Source organism: Dama dama, chromosome 9 (genome assembly GCF_033118175.1).
Source record: "Dama dama isolate Ldn47 chromosome 9, ASM3311817v1, whole genome shotgun sequence".
Lineage (NCBI taxonomy): Eukaryota > Metazoa > Chordata > Mammalia > Artiodactyla > Cervidae > Dama > Dama dama.
Window position 1 is genome coordinate 24962347 of NC_083689.1, and position 22541 is coordinate 24984887.

General features: G+C 54.3%; 1 protein-coding gene across 6 annotated transcripts in view; it reads left to right on the forward strand.

Moving 5' to 3' along the window:
- SEPTIN8 (septin 8) overlaps positions 1 to 22541 on the forward strand; it is a 26692-nt gene continuing 4151 nt past the window's right edge. For 2 of the 6 annotated variants that reach the window (XM_061150780.1, XM_061150781.1), the window contains exons 1-10: positions 550 to 675; positions 8626 to 8749; positions 11776 to 11896; positions 12884 to 13079; positions 13412 to 13598; positions 14658 to 14819; positions 15390 to 15486; positions 15681 to 15849; positions 16058 to 16190; positions 16294 to 16484. In XM_061150780.1, coding sequence (XP_061006763.1) covers positions 8633 to 8749; positions 11776 to 11896; positions 12884 to 13079; positions 13412 to 13598; positions 14658 to 14819; positions 15390 to 15486; positions 15681 to 15849; positions 16058 to 16190; positions 16294 to 16484 — 1373 coding nt within the window. In that variant the 5' untranslated portion in view covers positions 550 to 675; positions 8626 to 8632. Of the gene's footprint in view, positions 19 to 516; positions 676 to 8625; positions 8750 to 11775; positions 11897 to 12883; positions 13080 to 13411; positions 13599 to 14657; positions 14820 to 15389; positions 15487 to 15680; positions 15850 to 16057; positions 16191 to 16293; positions 16485 to 18926; positions 21789 to 22541 lie in introns of those variants that run through there. The other 4 variants (XM_061150782.1, XM_061150784.1, XM_061150785.1 and 1 more) reach the window with 4 other exon arrangements.

Consider the following 22541-nt stretch of genomic DNA (forward strand, 5'->3'; position numbering starts at 1 on the left):
CTAGGACCGGAGCATCAGGTGGGGCCCAGGGTACGGTCATTCGAGGCTGAGGCTCCTCTCCTGCACCCCACGGGTCGCAGGCAGTCCGTCGACACTCTGGCCGGTGGTCCCGATGCACTGCAGGCTCCGGCCGACCGGTTGGAGGCGGCTTGGTGGGGGAGACCCCTAGGGCGCACGCGGCACCCCAATCTCCTCCGCACGGAACGGACTTCCTAGCGCGTGGAAGCCGGGCACTCCCTCCGGGGCTCGGCCTCAGCCTCTCGGGGACACGCGGCAGGCCAGCAGACACCGGCCCCGGCCACCGGGGACTGCCCTCCCGGTCCCCCAACTTGGAGACTACAAGTCCCAGCAATCCCCGTAGCTGGCACCTCCCGCCTCGCAGCGGAGACCCCCGGCCATCCCCGCTGAGGGGCTTGGGCTGCGCTCGTGGCCGGACCGGGCCAAGCGGGGAGGCCGGTCCCGCGGGCGGGGGCGGGGGCGGCTCCGCGGCTTCTCCCGCCGCCGCCGCCAAGGGGAGTTTCCAGGAAGTGGCCATATTGGATCCATTCAGCCGCAGCCGCCCGGACGGAGCGCGTCCCGCAACCGGCTTGTCCCCGTCGCGGCCCGGGTGTAGCCCCGGCTCGCCCGCCCGGTGCGGAGCTCGCCATGGCGGCCACTGACCTGGAGCGCTTCTCGGTGAGGGCCCTGCTGGGCCGCGGCGCGCGCGGGAGGCGCGGGGCGCGGGGAGGGGGCCGCCCTGCTGCTGGCCGGGGGCGCGAGCCGGGCTGTCAGCGCCGCGCGGCCGGGCCTTGACGCCGGGCGGGCCGGGGGACCCTGGAGCGGGCTCTTCGCGGCGCTGGTCCCGGGTCCCGGGGCGTCGGGCGCGGGCGCCTTGTCGGGAGGCTGGCGGGGTCGCCCTCCTTGGGCGAAGAAAAACAGACCCCTTTCGCGAAAAGGAGCAGATAAATACCCGCCTGGTTGTGGCCCGGTGTGACGACAGACTGGGGCCCCGGGAATCAGAGGGAAGATCCAGGATACTCCGGAGCCCCCCTCGCCCTGAGTGTTCTTTGCACGGCTGGGGAGATTCCTGGCCGCGCAGGTGCTGCTGGATGGACACAGTCGGTGACGATGAAGCCCTAGGGATCCTAGGAAGTCCCTCGGATGAGCTCAGGGCAGTTGCAGACTTGGGTCCTGAAGACCTTGGCCTGCTGCTCCTTCCCGCTCCAACCCCCGCCCGCCACCCAAGCGCCAGGATCCAGGGTGCGATTCCAGTGGGTGCCTCAGTGGTCGGATCTGAGGCAGCCGTTCCCCAGGAACTGGAGCGATTCCACATTCAACCCAGTGGATGTTTGTTTGGGCCCCAGACCGGGTATGCCTTCTGCAGGGGTATCATCTCTGGTGGTCCCTGCAGAGGTCTCTTTGGGCTTGAGCCAGCCAATAACCAACTTCCCAAAGGTTTTTATAATCTGTCCCCCCACCCCACTCCCCCCGGGGAGAGAGGCCTTTTGGGGATTGTATCTGCATGTCCCCCAATGTCTAAGGCTGGATTTGGGTGTGTCTGGGAGGTTGAGCTGTGGCAGGGAAGGAAACTGTGTCCTCTTGCCAGCATGTGAGGCCCTGGTCGGTGCTAAGGGGGAGGGAGGAGGGCCCAGGGATGTTGTGGGTAGGGGGTAAATGCTAAATATGTGACTGATAAGGAATTGGTTCTGGGGCTAAATAAGGGATTCAGGACTTATGTAATTAATGCTATAAATATTGTCATCTGAATTTATATATGTAAATTTTCTCTTTAATCTGAAAATACATTGGTTGGTCTATTTTGGAAACATGCGTAACTAAAGCAGGAACTCTTGGTGTCATAATTTTAGACTTGAATGTTTTATGAGGGGGTTGCGAGTCAGAATAAATACAAGAGGAGCAGATTCAGAGGTTGGGCAAATCAGAGATTCACCCCAGCCCTGCACTCTGAACAAGAATTTATGTACCCCAGGAGGGCTGTGCCTGAATCCCAGCAGACCTGCTGGTTAGCTGGAGACCAGCAGACCTATGTGTGTTTGCACATCTCTGCCTGCATGCCTGTGTGCATTTTCTGTGCCCAGCTGACCAGAAAGTTATGTCTGGGGCTTGTCTTTCTGTGGCCAGAGGTTGCTCTAATAGTTGGTCTTGCAGGTGGGAGTGGTATGCGGAGTAACTGGAATCAGACTGCCTGACATGAATCCTAGATTACTACTTGTTGGCTGTGTGACCTTGGGCAACCCCTTGTTTAACCCCTCAGTATTCTCATCTGTATAATGGGATAAAAATACTACCTCCCTCATAAGGTTATAGGAAGGATTTAATGAGAGGGTCCAGATGAGGTACTTAGAACAGTGTCTGGCACATGATGAAGACACAGTAAATGATACATGATACTTAGTACCCATGTGGATGTGAAGACTGGCCCTCTGTGTAAGAAAGTAGCAGAGAATGAATTTGCTCTGTTCTGGGGCACCCTCCCTAGGGGCTCCCACCACTACCCACCCAGAGATTATCCTCAGAGGCTGAGCTGAGGGGTCTAGCTGCCGTGCCAGGCGATGGGCTGGAAAGGCTCTTCCCCTTAGATTCCTGTCTTTGCAAGGATTTCAGGTATTATCAACTTGGTAATAATGACTGAGGCACAGAGAGGGGACCGACTCAAGTAGGGATGTACAGCCTGAGTTCAGGATGGATACCTTCCACGCCCTTCACACTCTGAGCCATCAGCCTCCTGGGAGGACTTGGACATGGTTGAATTTGGGTGGAGACCTTGGGTTGGGTTTGGCCTGAGTCTCGGAGTCTGGACTCCATTCTCCTCTCCTATCTTGTCATCCTGGGAAAATGATTTCTTCCTTTCTCCTGCTGTAAAGTCGGAACAACCCTACTGATACTCTTCAAAGCATTTATGAAGATAATTGCAGTCTGTGACATGTTTGGAGATATGTTTAGCTGTCTTACCAGCTGCAGGTTGAACTGGGTGTTAATCAATGGCCATGAGGTTATAATTTGATTGAGCTGTGGCAGGTTGACACTGTTCCTCAGGCTCGCCTGGTGGTCAGGAGGACATGGGAATTGTCCCAACCTGGAGCTTAGATGAGCATATGGAATGATACTTTTTCTTGGGGGCGGGGGAGTCACATTGCATGAAATGTGTGATTTTAGCTCCCTGACCAGAGATCGAACCCACACCTTCTGCAGTGGAAGCATAAAATCCTAACCACTGGACTGCTAAGGAGGTGCCTGGAATGGTTCTTTGAGGTCAGTGTGTGCTGGGTTCCTATTGTCCACAGGCTGAGCGACCTTTACATTTTGACTGGGCCTTGCTCAATCCTAGATCAGCCCTGAGGTTATGATCAAAATCTCCTAGGATGTTCATGTCTGGGACAGCCCTCTGGGGAGTCTGTTGCCTCTTGCCCTCCTTGGGCAGCCAGATTCCTATCCACTCTTCCTCTGCCCTTCCTCCTTACTGGATCCCAGACTCTTTTTCTGTCCCAGGGGCCATCTCCTGTGCCTCTCCTGTCAGAATCTCATGGGGCAGGGTTCAAACTCCATGGTGGGGGAGGACCGAGGAGGGGCTGGAGAAAATGAAGATCTGAGGGAGAGAGGGAAGAAACGTGTGGCATGGCAGCCTGGAGCCTGGCACTCCTCCCAGCCAGTCACTCCCCTCCCACCCCCATCTCCACTTTATCCCCAGCACCATCTGTCACTTCCGTTGTCACCCCTGTAATCTTGACACTTTCCCAAGAAGCAGGCTATCCAGGGAATGCCTATTCTGTCCCCAAGACAAGAGCTGGTGGGAAGGAATGTAGAAAGCAACCCCTTACTCAAGTGGGGGTGTCACAGAGGGTGTCTCCCTATCCTATAAAAATGGCCAGAGACCTCTCTGCTGAGCTGTTCTGAAGGAGAAGTGAGAACTGAGCAAGGGACATCTGTGCAGCTCTCAGTGCCTGGTGGTGGGGAGGGGTCATACATGAGCACCACCTGCAGAGCTGAAGCCCCACCCCCTTCCCCTGGGAGGGTGGTCCACCCTGCTCTGCCCCCCTCGTCCATGGACATTGTCCCATGCTATGGGTGCTCACTTTAGAAAGGTCTGCCCAGGATCTGCATTGGAATGGACCAGAGCAGGCACACTGATGAGAAGGCGCTGGTGATCCAAGGGAGCACATGACAAGGGATTGGCCAGAGCAGGAGCAAAGAGGGTGGTAAGAGGGAGACCGGCCACAGTGCTAACAATGCGGGAGAACAAATGGAGGCTGGGAACCCAGGGCCCGATATTTATCAAAAGCTTGGATGGCAGGGAGGGTGCTGGGTGCTTTGTGTCCGTCATCTTGATGCCAGCAGCTCGCAGTTGGGTGAGATGCAGACTCTGGGGCCTGAGACCTACCCTCAGCCCCCAAGGACCCCTTGTGATGACAGAGAGGGTGGAGCCCTCTGAGTGTGGAACCCAAAGATGAGCTAGGTGGAGGTATGTATTGGGGGCAATAACCACCACGAAGGTTTCTGTGGCTCTGGTCCAGCTACCAGAAGGAAGCTGCTGCAGGATGACAGAGCAAAGGGCCTGAGGACTGGCTGGCCTCTGTGTGTCCCTTGCAGCCTCTCCGATCTTCCTGCCTCTCTGCTGCCAGGTTGGCTCTCTCTCAGGATCCCCAGTCCCGGCCCCCAAGGCACAGGCTTTGACAGACAACTAGGTATGGAGCTCTGCAGGCAGGAGGGAGACATGTGTGCCTGGGGAAAGGATGCCTCCCAAGGTCGACATGCCCTCATGATAGAGCTGGGGTGTTCTTCACTGGAGCTGTCTGCATCCTCAGGGCTCACGTGAGGAACTGTGGCTGGGAAGAGGTGGTGGACGACAAAGCACGGGGCGTGTGGGCTGTAAGATTCATCGCCCCTGATGGCATTGGGGCAAATTAGATATTCTCCTCCTCAGAACACAGGGCTTGCAGATGGTTCTTGGTCCTTCTCTTGGAAGCTGCATTAGAGGGACAGAACCAGGGGAGGAAGTAGTAAGAGCCTATTTCAGATCACAGGTGCTGGCTTCTTTCTGAAGGCTCTCCTGGGCTTGGGCCACCTGAGGGCTGTGGTTCGAGAGGGCCTGTGGGCCGTGGATCCAAGTCCACTCACCAGATCTGGCTGTGGGGCCTGGGTGTGAATGTGACGCTCTGCCTGGTGCTGGGGTGAATGGTGCAAGCAACAGAGAAGCATAGCCGTGCTGCCCTGAGCCCCTGCTGGCTCACGTCAGTGCTCATGTAGTTCTCTGCTTCTTCCTGGCACCGGCATCCGTCCTGGGGCAGGAGGGGGGCATGGTTACCTTTGCTGCCCGTATTCTTCTTTCCAAAGTTCACTGTGGAACAAAGGCCACCTCCGTCCCACGATGTCTCGACCCCTGTGGTCGTCCCTGCTGCGGGGAAGTCCCCAAGTCCCAAGTGGGAAGGTATGAACGCCTGGGCTTTCAGTGCCTTCCCCATCTGCTCTGTGGTGGGATGGACCATTCCCTCCCACGGGAGGCACAACACCACAAAGTCTAGGGGCATTTTTGTGTCCTGGCTCTGGGGAGGGCTGGGTGGGCCCAGAGGCCGATAACTGGGCTCTTGGCTTCTTGGAAACCTGATTCTGACATGAGAAGTGTGAAACAAACGATCCCAAATTACAGAGTGGCAGTCCTGGCTGGCTGTGTGTAGCAAGAGGGGAGGAACGTGCCCTCAGTGAAACAGGGAAGCAGGGAGACTGAAGTTTTGGGGTCAGGGCACTGGGTGGCTTTGGACTCCTAGGGATAGTTTTGCTTCCAAAGTCCCTTCGCTTCTCAGGCTGGGGGAGAGGATGACTGGCCTTGAGAGAGTGACTGGCAGCCTTCTCCTGGGGCCCAACTGCCATCTTGCCATTCTTACCTCTTCTGCTACTGTGCAGGCACCAAGAAGGCTGATCCTGGCTTGTGTCGTCTCCCCGGGTTTGTTGCCGCCATAGGAGACAGACACCAGAACTTTGGTTCTCTGGTGTCTTCTTGATTGGGGACAGGTATATCTTGCCTCTGTTCTTCCCTCCTGGTCCAGGGTGGCACTATTCTCCCCCTTCCCGCCACCCCCACCCAACACACATCCCTGTGGTTATTTCCCGTCACCTTTGACCTGGGTTTAGAGGCTTGCTATGGAATCCTGGGACTAGAGCCTAAGCCTTTCCTGGGAAAATTCCTAGGATTCCTCTCAGACTCAAGGACAGTTGTGCCGTGACCACGGGTTCTGGCCAGAGGCCTCTGCTCTGGCTATTTAAGGCCCAGGCTGCTGAGAGTGGTGAGAGCCGAGGGGAGGGTGGTTTGTGCCAGAACATGGGTGGAGGAGGTTCCCAATGGCACAGTGACCCTTGGGTCCACTGCACAAGGACTCTGTAGGGCCTCCCAGAGCTGACTGGCGGCCTCCTGGGGCCCAAGTGCCCAAGCCTTCTTCCTGCCTGCCTGTGGGGTGCTCAGGGTGGTGGGAACCTGAGGGGAGAGAAGTGTCCGAAGTCTAATGCACTTGGAGAGAACTCTGTGGAAGGCCTGGAGTGGGGGCTGCTCTTTGCCTAGGATTTAGGAGCCAAATACTTGAATGTTAGAGTGTCACCTCTACTCCCACCCCAACAACTAACCTCATTTGGGAGGTTTGTTCTCAAGGGGCTCTTTTCACCCATAGATTCTCTGGCTATGTTGGTTCAGACATTCAGCAGATTTCCACTTCCTTCTGGATGAAAGCCTGTTTCTGTGTGGGCAAGTGCAAGACATGGTTTTCCCCCAAATCCCACCTCTCTTCTTGGTAAAAGGGGCGGCTCCTTTTGGCTGGTGATTGGGGCTGCTCCAGAAGGCTCAGACAGCATTTCCTGGTCAGGAAAAGGACGTCCTATTTATCCACTGGGCTGCATAACAAAATGCCATTCTCTACTTTGTTCTGGATGACCGGGCATGGAGGAACGCAGTCGGCCTGAGCAGTTATTATTTTGGTTGTTGTCTTTGATGTGCCAAAGAAATGATGACATAGAAGCCCGGAGCCTGGCTCAGGAGCCAGAAGCTTGTTAGTGATTAGAATGGGGATAAAGGCCCTGTGGAGTTTCCCATTGTGTGTGTAGAGCTCAGAGCTGCCAACTCTCTATCCTGGAGCTTTGAGTACAGTTTGAGCCCCCTGAACTGGCCCCCTGGGAGCTGGGTATGTGGAAAGAGTCAGAAGCAGCTAGGTCTGCCTCTCATCAGAGTCCAGGTTAAGTTGTCCAGCCCAAAGGCTCCTCCCACAGAGCCTGTGGTCTCCTTGCCCCAAGGGTGCACCCTGGGTTTTGTTCTTCCAGGTCACCATCTTGCCAGTCCTGGGGTTGCAGACTGTCAGGCCATGGATCCGGTTCAGCCCTCAGACACGTTGAGCTGGGCCCTGATGGTTTTCTCCATTGGCAGTTGTTGCCAACCTTTGAAAACTAGTGGGTTTCCAATAAAAATCTAGATTTCTGGATTCTCTTTAAAAATTGGAAGGTTTGGCAATAGTAGGTCTGCATTCCCACAGTTGGCTGGAGTCACGGAACCATAGCCATCGTGGACTGAGCCCAGCCTCTGCAGTTGCCCACTGCTCCTGCCTTTCCCTGAGGGCCCCCATGCTCAGCCAAGTCACCGGGTCTTCCATCCAGCAGAGAGCGGAGTGATGTGGCTGGAGGGAGGTGTGGCTTGTGCTGTGACACCATCACCACTGAGATTCTGCCTTCACCCTCCTGGGCAGTGTGATCTTGGGAAAATTCCTTCATCTCTTGGTGCTGCAGTTGTCTATTTTGGTACAGTGGGCATAATATACAGCCTACCTCGCAGGGCTGATGTGTGGACTGGGTGAGATCAGAGTCACAGCTGGTCAGCAGTTGATAACTGTTCCGTGTGGTTGTTGTCATTTTTGTTACTATCCTTCACCCACGTACACGACCTGCCAAGACGCCACAGCCATTTGAGTCTAGACTGAATTAGACTGGGCCCCTGAGGTCAAGGATCTGGTGTCTTCGTCTTTGCATTGGCTGCCATTCCAGTACCGGACACCCAGTGGATGTGACCAGCGAGCCTGTGTTTTGTGGCTGAATGAGTGAGTTGGGAGCATAGTAAGAGTAGTGGGCAGTGTAGCTCCGTGTTCTGGCTTGGCTGCTCTCAAATCCCTACTCTACCCTGATTAGTTCTTTAGCGTAGGTGCACCTCAATGTCCTTACCTGTACAACGGGCATGATAATAGTGTCTGCCACTATTGGTGGTTAAGGGTGGCTAAGGGCTGTGTAGGAGGTGGTATAAGTCACTTGGCTTAGCCCATACAGGTGTCCTCGGTGGGGTGTTGGTGTCATCATTTGATGTTCATTCTTCCCTGTGTATGTAACTCCACTTTTTTCTTCCCTGTCTTTACTCTTGCTTTCTCTCTGTTCCTCTGTGTTCACAGTTTCAGTTTGGGGACTGTAGCAGTCAGGATATTTTCAGTTGCATGTAATAGATAGCCCCATTCAGCTAGCTTAAGCAGTGGAGGGGAGATGTGGCTGGGATAGAGGGAAAAGCTGGCGTGGGGCAGATGCCGGCTGTCTCTCCTCTGTGAGGTGCTTGGCTCTGTAGTCCTGGGTGAGTGGGCTTCTGTCTTAGACTGACTCCCCTGATGGTTACAGGATCGTCATGAAGGTTCAGTCAGGGTCGCTTGCCCCTGCCTGTGCCCATCGTGGGATCATGCTGATTGGCTCAGGACTAGTAGGACCCAGCCCTGGAGCTAAGGGCTTCCCTGACAAATTGCAGGTAACCAGTGGGAGATCTGACGTTCCTTCCTGAGCTGTGGTAGCTGGGTCAGAGGTGCTTTGTAGGCTCCTGGCTCCTCCTGGGCTGAGACCCCACACAAGTCAGCAGACACACCTGGGCAGGCACCTTGGAGAGAGTGGTGCACCTTGGGTCACATGTTGTTGATGCCACATGTAGGATCAGGGAAGCTGGCATTAGTCAGAGTCACACCTCAGTAGAGCTGGGAGGTTAGAGCAGTGTCTTGAGACCAGAGAAAAACAACTCTGTCCCCATGAGGACTAGCGGCCATTCTCTCTGTGCGTGTGTGCGCATGCTCTGGGGGTTGATGCTCCAGGGGTCCCTGAGGCTCCTGAGCAGGATCAGTTGCCCCAGGTCTGTGGCCCTTGGATTGACAGAGAGCAGCCTCGGCGACGGCTTGGGGATGGAGACTGCCTTGTACTCCACACACTTCTCCAGAGAGCCCGGCTGCGTGAGGAAGGCAGGTAGGGCTCACTGAACACAGGCAGGCAGACTTGTGTGAGACCCCCGAGTGCTGCGGTTAGACTCGGGGAAACTCAGGAATAGGATAGCTTCTGAATCTTTGCGAGGACTCTGTAACTGGGTGAGTGCGTGTGCGTGTGGCTTCCAGACACAGCCGACTTGGTGGGTTTTGGCGGCAGACTACAGGATGTTGGATTGCATCCTGATTGTGTCACCCTTGGAAGAAGAGGATGAATAAACACATAGCCTTCTCTGCAAGCACAGCACGCCTTAAATTTTGGAGATTTTCAGTCTCGCCCGAAAAGAAAAAAGCTCTAGACTAACAGCTCTGTCCTCTATTTGATCCTCAAGCTGCCATGAGCAGGTGGGACAGAGATGGAATAATGAAGCTCTGTGTAAGGTGGGCAGATGCGCCCGATGCTGTGGCAGTGAAGCCGTGCTCAGTGATTTATAAATGGTAGTGTTGTCTAGCACGTCGGCCATGGTGGTGGGAGGGTGGGAAGAATGGGAACACTGACCTCCCCCAGCCTGCGGCCCACTTTGAGGAGCTCATGGAAGAGTTGAAAGTCACGATGTGTATCACGACAGCTAATAGTGCGAGGAAATGGGGTCACAGCCAAGTGAGGGGTCTGCAGTGGGAGTACTTAGGGGCCAGGTCAGGGCAGGTGCCAGGGAAAAGGTAGTGAGCTCCAGAGCCCAGGGAGGGGGCCAAGTTTGAAAAGTATATCCAGAGATAACCAGCTGTGCAGGAACCGAGCCTGGGAAAAAGGCCTCAGATGGTAAAGACCTGGCATGCCATGCTAGGGAGTTTGGACCTGACCCAGCACATGCTATGCTCCATTTACTGGTTTTGCTGTAGCCACCAGTGAGAGGAAGCTGCCTTTGGGGCCTCTTTGTTGTTATGTTTGCAGCCCTGAGGGGTCTGGACTTGATTGGGAAGGTTGTGACTCAGTTCCCTGGGGATAGGGGACTCCAGCTTTGAGAGCGGAGACTCTGTGGAAGAGGGTCATTGGACAGAAGAGTTTAGGGGTAACTCTGACTTGTTTGACTGGGTAGCACGGCTTCCCCAAAGGGCCATGTGAGGTCTAGGCTGCCCATGTGCACACTTGGGAGTCTTTGATACAGGGATACATCATGACTGAGCTGGGGAAAGGGCTTGGGGAAAGGGCAGGGGGACTTAGTTAATGAAGAGGAGGGGGGTGGGTTTGAGTGTTGAGGGGCTCTGGTTGAGAGGAAAGAATGGTTGGAGGGTTCAGGCTGAGATAACAGGCTGTAGCTGCAGAGAGGCTGAGGGACCGCAGGTGCTCCAGAGACCCCTGTGCTGGAGGGCAGGCAGCCAGGGCCCTTCTGGCTGGTCCTCAGCCTCCTCTGCCCCCTGGGCCTGCACCCACATAAGGGCTGCCACTGTCCTGATCTGTGCCCCTGGGACTGTTTTCAGCCGGGCCTTTCCTCCCCTCTGAAGGTGTGGGCTGGATGGCAGGATGAGACTCAGATCCATCATCCTGTCCTGTCCTTGCTCTGTCTGGCTGGCAGTCAGGGCAGAAGGGCTAGGGGACAGAGGAGGTGTGTTTCTGCCCTACACAGAGCTGCCTGGGGTCTGCCCTCTAGGGGCCAGACCCGGGAATGCTGAGCCTGGGAACCTTCCCTCAGGACAGCATTCCACCCCCCATTCCCAGGGAAGCAGAGAATCCACACAACTTGGAGCCTGACCTTGACCCTGTGCTTAAGGTCATGCTGGGTCTTTTTATAGTGCTGTGGGCCGGCTCAGTGACCCCTGCTCACCCAGGACCTGCTGCCTGCCTCTCTGGGCAGGCCTCCACATTCTCACCCAGAATCCTCTGTCTAAGCAACCAGGACTGGGGCGGGGCTGGGAGGGGGACACGAGCCAGAGCCTGGGAGTCCCTAGAGAGTACCGCTGAGGCCTTGGACTCAGGATGCCCCAGAGACTGCTCCTGAGACCCAGTGGTGGGTCTGAGTGAGTGCTGGCTCCTTTAGCAGGGCTCATGTGTGCATTCCATGCTTGGGTGCATGAGAGGCAAGGGGTGCCCATGGAGGACTGTGAGCCCAACTGATGGGAGAGCCCCCCAACGGTGTGAGTGTGAGCGGGTCAAGCCAGACCTGCCCCGTCTGCGTCCTGCTTCAGCAGGAGAGGGCCACAGGAACATGCACATCCTCAAATCTTGGCCTTTTGAAATCTTTAAGATCTAGGGACCATCTGGGACCTCCTCCCAGGCAGGAAGGCAGGTAAGCCCTTGGGACAGCAGCCTTGGACCTGGGGCCTTCTGCCAGGAGACACCTCCGACTCAGGCATCCCTTGCCAGCCCAGTAGACGCAGAGCCCCACGTAGAGTCATGGGTCCTGAGGCCCATGGGGCTCCCTGTGTGGAAACTTGGCCTGAGTTGGAGCTCCAGTGCACTCACGATGTGTCCTGAGATTTGCTGAGAACTGAGACAAGTTTGAGGGGTGTATTGACTCAGGTTTAGCCTCCCCTCTTCTTAACCCCTCTTCCCCAGCGGGCTCACTGCATCTCTCTTTTCTCTTTGCAGAATGCAGAGCCGGAGCCCAGGAGCCTCTCCCTGGGTGGTCATGTGGGTTTCGATAGCCTCCCTGACCAGCTGGTCAGCAAGTCGGTCACTCAGGGCTTCAGCTTCAACATCCTCTGTGTGGGTGAGTGTCATGCCTGGCCAGGGAACAGCCTCCACTGAGGATGAATGAAGGCTTCCTGGTGGATGAGATGCCGCTGTCCTGACTACGCGTTGAGCTGCAAGGGGACCTCCCAGGCAGAGTGACACTTTGGGGGGTCAGGATGAGGCTTTGGTGTGTGTCTCTGCCAGGGTCAAGGATAGAGTTGGAGCCAGGGCCTGACTCAGTTGCCATGAAGAATAAACAGGATTAGGTACCTGAAAGTGCTTTGTAAACTAAGGATATTTATCACAGTGGTTGGGATCCATTTGTTTGTTTTCAAAACATATATTGTTGTTCTTACCATGTGTCAAGGACACTGGTAAACCAGACTCTCTCTCCATTAAGTTGTCATGTAGTAAAAGCTCCAGTACTCATCTAAACAAATACACCCCCAACAGGGAGGGTCTGGAAGGTTCCATGTGCCCCAGGGCACAAAGAGTTCTGCCAGACCCTCCACAGGTGCTCTGGGAACCCCTTGGAAAGCAACCTCTCCTGAACCTCCTCCCTCCCCATTTAAAGCTTCATGGAGTTGAGGCCACCCATGACAGGTGGGCTGAGTCACTCGTGGCCTTTAGACCTCGGTCCTGTTGGCCCCATGGCCCAGGAGGAATGGCCTGCAGAGCAGGTGACCAGGTCCCATTGAGGCCAGAAGAGGCCAGTGTCCACTGGTGTCTCCCAGCTGCCTGGCTCTGCTTCTTCCGCACTCCCGGCAAAAACATCTTACACAACCCACATAGCCACATCTTATGTCCAAGCCAGCCTTTTGGCTCTTCCTTCCACATGTTATTTCTGAGGCCACTAAGAAGGGATGGTTCTTGGGGTTAGGGACAGTGAGGGATGGAGTGGGAGGCCTGTCTCTCTCTTGTATAGAGACCAAGGGTGCCTGAGCCCCTCCTGGCCTAGCTAGGAGCCAGGACAGCTCCAGTTCCAGTCTGTGACAGTCCCTCTGCCCACTCCCCACTCCCCCAGGGGAGACTGGCATTGGCAAGTCCACACTGATGAACACGCTCTTCAACACGACCTTTGAGACCGAGGAGGCCAGTCACCATGAGGAGTGTGTGCGCCTGCGGCCCCAGACTTACGACCTCCAAGAGAGCAACGTGCAGCTCAAGCTGACCATCGTGGATGCCGTGGGCTTTGGAGATCAGATCAATAAGGATGAGAGGCAAGAGGCAGGAAGGGCGGTGTCTTCCCCGTCCCTCCATTCTGCCGTGGTTCTAACACTCTGCCCTAGTGCTCCGCACTCCTTGCTGCCCCCAGACAAGTAACCAGCCCGCACTCCATGAGGTCCATGGGAGGGCTGCCTGGAGAATATCTAAGGTCCTGAGGACCCCGTGGGGGACCAGGAGAAGGGGTCAGCCACCTGTACCCAGGCAGGAATCCCCAGGTAGAAGCTGTTTGTTCTCACAGAGAGAAGGCTGGTGGGCAGCTTGGCTGGGCTCTGGGCCCTGGGCCGTGGCCCGGCTGTCTGCCTCCCTGTGATGGAGCTGTCTGTAGTTACAGGCCCATAGTCGACTATATCGATGCGCAGTTTGAAAACTACCTGCAGGAGGAGCTGAAGATCCGCCGTTCGCTCTTCGACTACCATGACACGAGGATCCATGTCTGCCTCTACTTCATCACACCCACGGGGCACTCCCTCAAGTCCCTGGATCTGGTGACCATGAAGAAACTGGACAGCAAGGTGTGGCCCCCTTCCAGCTGATTCTGTGGGTGCCCTGTCCTCCACGGAGACGGGGCGCAGTGACTGCATGCGACTGTCCACTGCAGTCCCCAGGGGCTCCGCTGGTTGGGGGCTTGCAGACAGCTCCCTTGGCTTGGTTCTCTCGGTATCTTCTCTTGTGTCTGTCCCTATGGCTCCAGCCAGTCCCCGTTGATCTGACCTCTTCAGAGCTCTATCCTTGCCTCTGGCCCTGGGCACCTTCCCTCCAGTTGAGATGATTCTTATTCTCAGCCTGGTGGCTCCTGGCATCCTCCCCGTGCCCCTAGAGTTACCTCCCCACCTCGCCCCTGTCCCTCTGCCCCTCTAACCTCCACTCCCCAGAGCGTGCCAATTCTCTGTTCTTTTTCTCTCAATTCCTAGTTCCTCTGCTCCCTTTGCTTCCCCTGGCCTTCCTGCTGTGACTTTCCCTTGGGGTCCTCATGAGCACAGCAGAGAGAGGAGAGTTAAGCCCCAGAATTTCAGTAGGAATGAGGAGTGTGTATTAAAAAGGCAACTGCATGGGAATGACAGGAACGATGCGGGGTTGTGGAGGGTGTCCAGCCCCAGGGTCACCTGTCAGCTCTCATGTGACTATGCTCCCCATCTCAGGAGTTAATTTTCACTGTGAACAATGAGATAACTTTGGCCTGGGAGATACTGAGGTCTTCCTGTGGCTACTGCTAATGGGTCATCTAACTTGTGTAGGGGCACAGCCCCTTACTGCCACTCCTATCAGGCCCCATACTGGCTAAGACCTTCAGAACACTCTGGGTCAAAGCTGAGTGTGCCCACAGGACACATCTGGGGCTGGATGGAGGTTGAGCAGAGCAGGGAGGGGCTGTAAGAAGCCCGCAACCAATTGTCACGACCTGTCAGAATGGTCCCACCTGACTGGATTCAGGCTGGGACTCCACTGGGGAGCTTTGGGAACAGCTCCATCTCTTTGACTTCCTGCCCCTCTGCCCAGGGGCGTGTGACCTGAGATGGGCTATCCACAGTCGGGGAGCAACTCACCCCTGACCCTCTCCACAATCCTGGCAGGTGAACATTATTCCCATCATTGCCAAAGCTGACACCATCTCCAAGAGTGAGCTCCACAAGTTCAAGATCAAGATCATGGGTGAGCTGGTCAGCAATGGGGTCCAGATCTACCAGTTTCCCACGGATGACGAAGCTGTTGCTGAGATTAACGCAGTCATGAACGTGAGCATTGGGCAAGGGTCTGAGGGCTCTGGGGTTGGAGGGCTTGGAGCTAGCCCCCTGGCCACTGTCTTTTCCCTGGGTTCTAGCCTTAACTCTCCAGGAAAGATGGCTGGGCACCTGGAGCTGGCCAGTCCTGAATCCTCTGGACAGGGGATGGGAAGAATTGGGTATTGGGCTGGTCCTGGTGCTTCCCCAGGTTTAAGTACCCCAAGGTATGAACCCAAGGCAGGGACCTGAAACCTGCAAGATTGAGCAGGCAGGATGCCCGGACTTGGGAACCTAGAAGAGAGGCCCACAGGTCTTTTGAGGGAGCTTCTTTCTACTGGCTCCCGAGGAGCTCAGGGGCTGAAAGAATACCCTATAACAAGAGGAACAGGGTTGTGGGTTCAGCCCACTCCCTTGTTTGGAGGTCCCAGGATGATTCTCTAAAGGAGAGCCCGAAAGTGAGCATCTGGCCCTGCCTTGTTCAGGTCTGGGCAACCCCTCCCTGGGGCCCAGGGGCAGCGAGGGTGGGTCTGCCCATGGGCCCACGTCTGCTCAGTGCTCACATACGCTTGGGCCCCTTTCCAGGCACACCTGCCCTTTGCCGTGGTGGGCAGCACCGAGGAGGTGAAGGTGGGGAACAAACTGGTGCGAGCGCGGCAGTACCCTTGGGGAGTGGTGCAGGGTGAGTGTGGTGGTGAGAGCACAGCCCTGGCTGGGAGCCTGGCCTCGGCCCCCTGTCCTCTGTCCTCCCCGTGACCATCTGCTGCCTGTCTTCCCTCTGGGGTCGGCCTCTAACACCCACCGCTGCCTGCACCCTGTCCCCTCCGTGCTGGTGGCCGGGTCCCTGTCTGATGCCCGCGTGCCCTCCACTTCCAGTGGAGAACGAGAATCACTGCGACTTCGTGAAGCTCCGGGAGATGTTGATCCGGGTGAACATGGAGGACCTCCGCGAGCAGACACACAGTCGGCACTATGAGCTCTACCGGCGCTGCAAGTTGGAGGAGATGGGCTTCCAGGACAGTGATGGTGACAGCCAGCCTTTCAGGTGACAGCCTGTCTCCCCAGCCACAACCAGACTTGCCATGCCAGCATCTGTTTCTAGGGGCTTGTGAGCCAGGAGTGGGGAGAGGCTGTTGGAACAGTAGCATGAACCCCTGACCCCCATGCGTCCACATGATTCCACGCCTCTGGCTCTGCCCAACCCCATCCCACCATGATCCCCTCCTTGGCCTCTTCTCTCTGGGTCTCCACAGCCTCCAGGAAACATACGAGGCCAAGAGGAAGGAGTTCCTGAGCGAGCTCCAGAGGAAGGAGGAAGAGATGAGGCAGATGTTTGTCAACAAAGTGAAGGAGACGGAGCTGGAACTGAAGGAGAAGGAGAGAGAGGTGCGTGCTGGGCTCGGGGTTGTGTGTGGCCAGGCCAGGCTGGGGAGGGCCCAGGCTCCCTTGGGGCCCACACGGAGCCGGCCTCCCCACCTTCTGCTCCCAGCTCCACGAGAAATTCGAGCACCTCAAGCGGGTGCACCAGGAGGAGAAGCGCAAGGTGGAGGAGAAGCGCCGGGAACTGGAGGAGGAGACCAACGCCTTCAACCGCAGGAAGGCAGCAGTGGAGGCCCTGCAGACTCAGGCCCTGCACGCCACCTCGCAGCAGCCTCTGAGGAAGGACAAGGACAAGAAGAAGTAGGTGGTGGGCTCCCTGCCCCGCGCTGGCTCGCTCTCTCTCGCTCTTACTCATTCTTGCTGGCTCACCATTTTGCTGTCTCCTTTCACTCGCTCTCCCACCTCATTCTTGCTCACCTTTCTTCTTTCAGTGGTGATCTTCACATCTTCAGGCATCAAGAGTTCATGCCCACTCTTGTGTTTGTGCACGAGTGGCTCCTCTCCCCACTCTTCTACCCCACACCCTGTTTTTTCTCTATCTCTTTTTCTCTTTCTCCTGCAGCCCCCTCAAGAGCTGGGTGGAGAAGGCTGGGCCACACGGGCAGGGAGTGGCCCCTGAGAGGGTCCTAGGGTCTCAGGGAAGGTCCATCAGGCCAGGAGATGGTCAGGGCCTGGGAATGTCAGCATTTTCCAGACAGATTCCAAAAGCTCCTGTGGTTTCTGCTTAGACAGCTGTGGTTCCTCCCCCTCAGTCCTGAGGCTGTGGACGTGGGTTCCGTTTCGGCAGGTGGGTGGTGACTGAGGGCAGTGGAGACCTGAGCTCAGCCAGCACTGACCCCCAGACAGTGTGGTCACAGCCTGCTGAAGGAAGGACAGCAGCTCCCTGGAGGAGCTGTGTGAGTCCTGCTGAAGAGAGGAGCTGCCCCTCCAGTAGAGGCGGGAGCTGTTCCTCAGCCTCAGAGCGTAGCCTCAGAGGAGAGAGAGCGATGGGGGAGAGGAGGAGGCTTTTCCCAGCCTCCGGGAGTGCAGTTAACTTTGGCAAGGTGGGGGCTGGTCTAAGTCTCTTCTCCTTGACATAGCCTGTTTCCATGCTCACAGCTGGATCCCAGATGCCCTGGCTCTGGGTGGGGGTGGGGGGGTGCCTCCCTCCCCTGCCCCGCTTCATTCAGTGTCCCCCAGGGCATCTCTCCATGGGGATCCTGTCTGCCCCTGCTTCTCCCTGCCCCTGGTCTGTATCCAGTACCTTCTTTCTCTTGCCAGCCTGGAAACTAAGCAGGTATACGCACCTTGGCCCTCACTCTTATTCTCTTGGAATTCCATTTCCTCCTTGAATGTTTGGGAACGTGTGTGTTCAGGCTGTTCCTTCCTTGGTGGCAGTGGAGCCTCGTGGTTAGGGCCAGGCAGTGCATAGCTAACTCTGGCCCTGGGGTGCTGCTTGTGGCGTTGGCCCTCCCCCTGCCCCCCAGTATTGCGTTCCCTAATGCTGCACACGTGCATGACACATGTACACTGTCTCACTCTCTCTTTTCCCGTGACATACACAGATCCAGACATATCTCCACTAACACACACAGTCTCCGAGACACACAGGCACAGAGGTACAGACACATCGAAGTTTAAAAAGCTTCTCCCTGGGGAAGACCAGGGGCACAGAACCAGCCATTTAGGAACTGGATGCCAATTCTCGTTCCTGAGGCCTGTCTTCTGCTTTGGGACAGACCCTGTAGTTTCCTCCATCCTGCTGACTGCCCTGCCCCCGGCCGTTGGCCCTGCTGCAGCAGATAAGCCCCTGCTGGTCCCCAGCTCCACAGGCCCCTCAACCGTGTACATTTCCCTTCTGCTTTGCATTTGCTTCCGGCCCTGGTGCCTGTCTCGGTCTTGGTGAGCTTGGTGAGCATGCAGGCTCTGTGAATTGCAACCCATGTGGATTTTGAGCTGGTAGCTCAGAAATCTGGTTTCTCCTGGGAAGCGGTGTGCTATCCATGACCCAGTGCTGGCTCCCAAAGAAACTTTGCCTTGCTCCCTGCCAGCTTAGCCCAGGCCATTTTGTTTTTTTATTTGTTTTTCTTTAAAAAAAAAAAAGGGCAGGCAGAGTCCCCTAGGAAGTAAGCTATGGAGAAACCACTCAAAAGCAGCTCAAGGACCTGTGGCCAGGTCAAGGTGTTGAGGGCCAGTGGGGGTGGGGTGCAGGCTGGCTGCAGGGGAACCAGGCCAATTCAGGGTGGGGCTCATCACTGATGTCAGGCCTCCCTGCTTTTTTTCATGTGACGTGGGCCTGGAGAACAGGTCTTTTCTGTTTGCTGGACATTCCAGAAAGCTTCAGTCAGTTTGGCCTCTGGGAGAGAGCCCTCTCCTCCCATGCTGGCCTTGCGGAGGCCAGGAGTGGGGTGGGTGGGCTGGCTGGGAGCACCCCTTCCCTCTGCCCTGGCTGGGATGGGTCAGGAGTACATTTGCAGGGGGGATGTTGTTTTGTGACCATTTAGTTGAATGGCTTTGATTGATTGTACTTATTCTTCAAATTTTAATTCATTTTTACAAAATTAATTCCCAATCAGATCTTGACCCCTCAGCCTGGGATGCCATAAACTGAAGTGAATTCTCTGCTTTGCTCGTCACAAGTGCCAAACTGACTGTCCTTTCCCAGTGTTCATCTTGCTGTCTTTTGCTTCTGTTTGATTTGGTCGTCTGTGTATCTTTTAATGTGTCTGTTTTTGTTCTGTTTGTTTTATTTTTATTTTTCAGTTAACGCACGCACAGACTTACATGTCAAGAGCGGACTTTAGACTTTCATGTGTTAAGTTGCTTGAGTTACACCTTGTGACCCTTCTCCCATATCATGGTGTGAGGACGGACTGGGAGCCGGTACAGACTCCAGTGTTTACAGCCCTGCCTTGTCCCCCACCCCTGCCCCCTGGGCTGCCCAGGCCTGGCGGGCTACCCTCTCTATGCAAACTTGTTAAAGCCATGAATGCTGGAACCCAAAACTGATGAGGTTTATTTTTTTCAGAGCCAGTGGCTGGTCTTCCATTTACAGTGTCACTATTCCTTGACGGAGCAGTTTTGTGCCGCTCTAGCAGAGGCCCCAGCCGGCGATGCTCGGCCTAATTGTTCAGCGTCAAGATGGCAACTCATGCAGTGCCCTAGGTGTGGCCACATGGTGTGGTATACATGCTGCAGAATTCCCCCCACTCCCCTTCATTTTAATTTTTCTAACCTAGAGCTTAATTTCAATAATAACTTTTAAAGCACTTCTAAATTTTTATTTTGGCACGAGCGTAAAGACAAATAATACCCCCTCCCGTTATTTTCGTAAGTAACACAGATTCCCTGATTTTTAAAAACTAAAAATATCTCTAAACCTTTCTTATGTATAAAGTATCCCTATAAAATATAGGGAGAGGTGGGTAATAAACGTCCTGTAATGACAGTGTTTGGGATTTCTTTACGAATGAAAGTGGATCATGAAAAAGGCCACGTTCAGTGTTGTTACTGTGAATGTAAATGGAACAGCAGCCCGAAGCAGTTATCTCTGTGCCCCCCCTCCCCCCTGAGGTGCTACCTGTGAACAGGGACCAACCCCATGTGTGCATGTTAAGTGTTTGACTCTTAATTAACTAAGACCGCCACTACCCCCCCCCTCCCCCCCCAGCCCAACCCTGCATATTCTAAATGCAAAGAGTGCTCAGGGGGAACAGGTTTCTCTCTGGGTCATTCTTTCCTTTTTCCTTGCTAAGTTGCAGGGAAAGAGATGAAGGTGCCTGATGTATGTAAACAATTAAGAAAAAAGCTACCAGCAAAGGAGCTTTTTCCCTTTCAGCTGCATTCTTAAAAGAGAACCTTCTAAGAAAGTACAGCGTTCTATATTCCTGTTGGTTGGCAAGCCACTGAAACTATCAGGGTTGAAAGTATGGCCTGATAATATGGGACATAAAAAATTAATAGATGAAAGGAAGGATCCCACTTAATGCTGATCAAGCACTGTGCTGGGCACAGGCTACCCAGAGTACCGCACAGCTCTGCCCTCAAGGAGCTCAGTCTAGTGCACTCTCTAGTTGGAAGCCTTAGGAAGCTGTGCTGATACATTGTTGGATTGGCGGTTTGTGTTTTTATGTCCTTCATTTTCTTTCCCATTATCGTTTCCCTCTTTCTGCCTTGGCTTGCTTTACTGATTTCCAAGGCTAGAGTTCTGGCTCCCTCCTGACCTTCTCAGATCATGCTCCATTCAGAGAGGGGTGGAGGGTGAGCTGTATGTATCCACTGAGGTATGACCAGGAAAAGGTGGTCTTTTTCGCTTCACCTGGAGCAGAGCAGGTTTTGTTGAGACTCAAAGTGAAAATTCTCCAAAGTTATGCCATGACCACGGGTGGATACAGATTTTTGAGGGGCTCAGACTACTTGAGAAGCCTTCTTAAGAGAACATGAGTATAAAATCAGGTACAGGGCCTTGGAAGAGGCCCTGAGAATTAAGTTTTATTAGCTTTAGAGTAAACCCACTTGTGGTTGTAACTGGTAACTGATGCTTCAGTGTGGGTATCTAAAAAGGTGAATCAGCATATCTAAGGCAGATGTGGACTGCAAGTGACTTAACTCTAGGGTCATTATGTGTCTGAAAGTATATTCAGTTGGATGGAAGTATGACCTTTAAGATAGCCTCTGTCAGCTAGTGTATTTCTGAAGATGAGGCTCAATGACCCAGCAGGCTCGGTTATGTAAGAAATGAGGACTCCTGGCCAATCTGGGGACTCTTAGAGTGGTCAGATCCTGCTGCCCATCTACCCCCACCTGCACATGGGCTGCACCCAGGGCATACTTGGGTGGCCAGAATTGTGGCTGGTTACCTGCCTGCAGGCCCCAGGCTTCCAAGAATCTCGGGGCAGACCTGTTCTTGTTACATTTTCTGGGGTCTGGGCTGCCTCCACAGGACCCTCTGACTTTAGTGAGCCTCACTGCACTTTTCTCTCATGCTGTTTGTGTTTAGAATTTTGTCATTTTTAGCTGAGACCAAATTAATTTTTGGTGCACAAGGTGAGCTTAAAAACTTACCATTCATTGTTTAACAAGCTACCCACCTCATGGAATGTGACCCCTGTCTGCAGGATCTGATTTTCCCCTCATTTTCTGTCTCCGTATCATCTGTTGGCATTGTTAGGGCTGTCAGCGGGATCACTGGCATTTACTATCATGTCTTTCATGAACCAAGTTGATTTGGGGTAGGATCACCATATAATTTATTGCCCAAGCTGAGACTTTTGAGAGTGAAAGGAGATTTTGCCAAGTCAACGAGCATAAGCCATGATTGTCTCAGGCAAACTGGGAGATATGGTCACCCGAATTGTGGGTAACCTGAGTCTAGGTGGTCTGTACTTATGCAGACCGACTCCATACATGTTGTGTATGTCTTTGTGTGGGTTCCCTGTTAAATGGGGCTCCTGTTACTGGATAAGAGGCCCAAGGGAAGTGTGGCTTGCTAGTCTGTTACGTTAACATGCTTTTCTAAAACTGCTTCACTTGTTAATTCATTTATTCCTTCATTCATTGACTGTTTTTGTTCCTTTCCATTCACTTTGTACTCATTTTTTTCATTAAATTTTGCATTTATTTTGAGTTTTTGTGGTGTCTTTTTTGGGCAGTGGCTTTTCTGATTTAATGTTTCCTCTATTAATCTGCTACAGCTGTGGTAAAATACAGCTTGTTTTTTCTGTGAACTTTGTGGGGTTGATCAGCTTCTATAGGAGTTATGTTTTAACTCTTGAATGGGTGTGGGATGGAGGCAAGATAGGAAAGAGAAGTTGCAGCCTGTGGTCAAAGGATCCTTATCAGACAAGACACGAGAGAAGGCAGATCCTGCCCTTGAAAAGTTTACATCCTTGTGGAGGAGGCTTGTCATAGGACAACTAACAGTTGAGTTCTTACTGTGTGCTAGTCATTGTTCTAAAGTGCATTTACATGTATTAATTCCTCTAATCTTCACAATAATCCTATGATTAGGTACCAGTTTCTCCTTTTTATAGGCAAGGCACAGAGAGGTTAAGTAATTACCCAAGGTCACACAGCTCATAACTGGAGCAATTGAGGTTTAAGTATTGCTATCCTGTAGCCTTATTCCTGTGCAGTTTGACAGTGTAGGTTGGTGGACCTAAGAAGGTTTTGCTGAGGTGGGATGCTGTAGTAAGTAGGCAAATATTTGGTTGAGGAAGGGATGGCAATCTCCAGGGCCCATTTGTTGAGGAGCTTTCTCTGTTGGACACTAGGCTAATCTCCGGGAGGACCAAAATGAGGAGATGGAGGACTAAGCCCGGCAGGGAGACTGGCATGCTGGCCTCCCCAGTGAAGGTACAGCACCACTCTGCTCCTGGG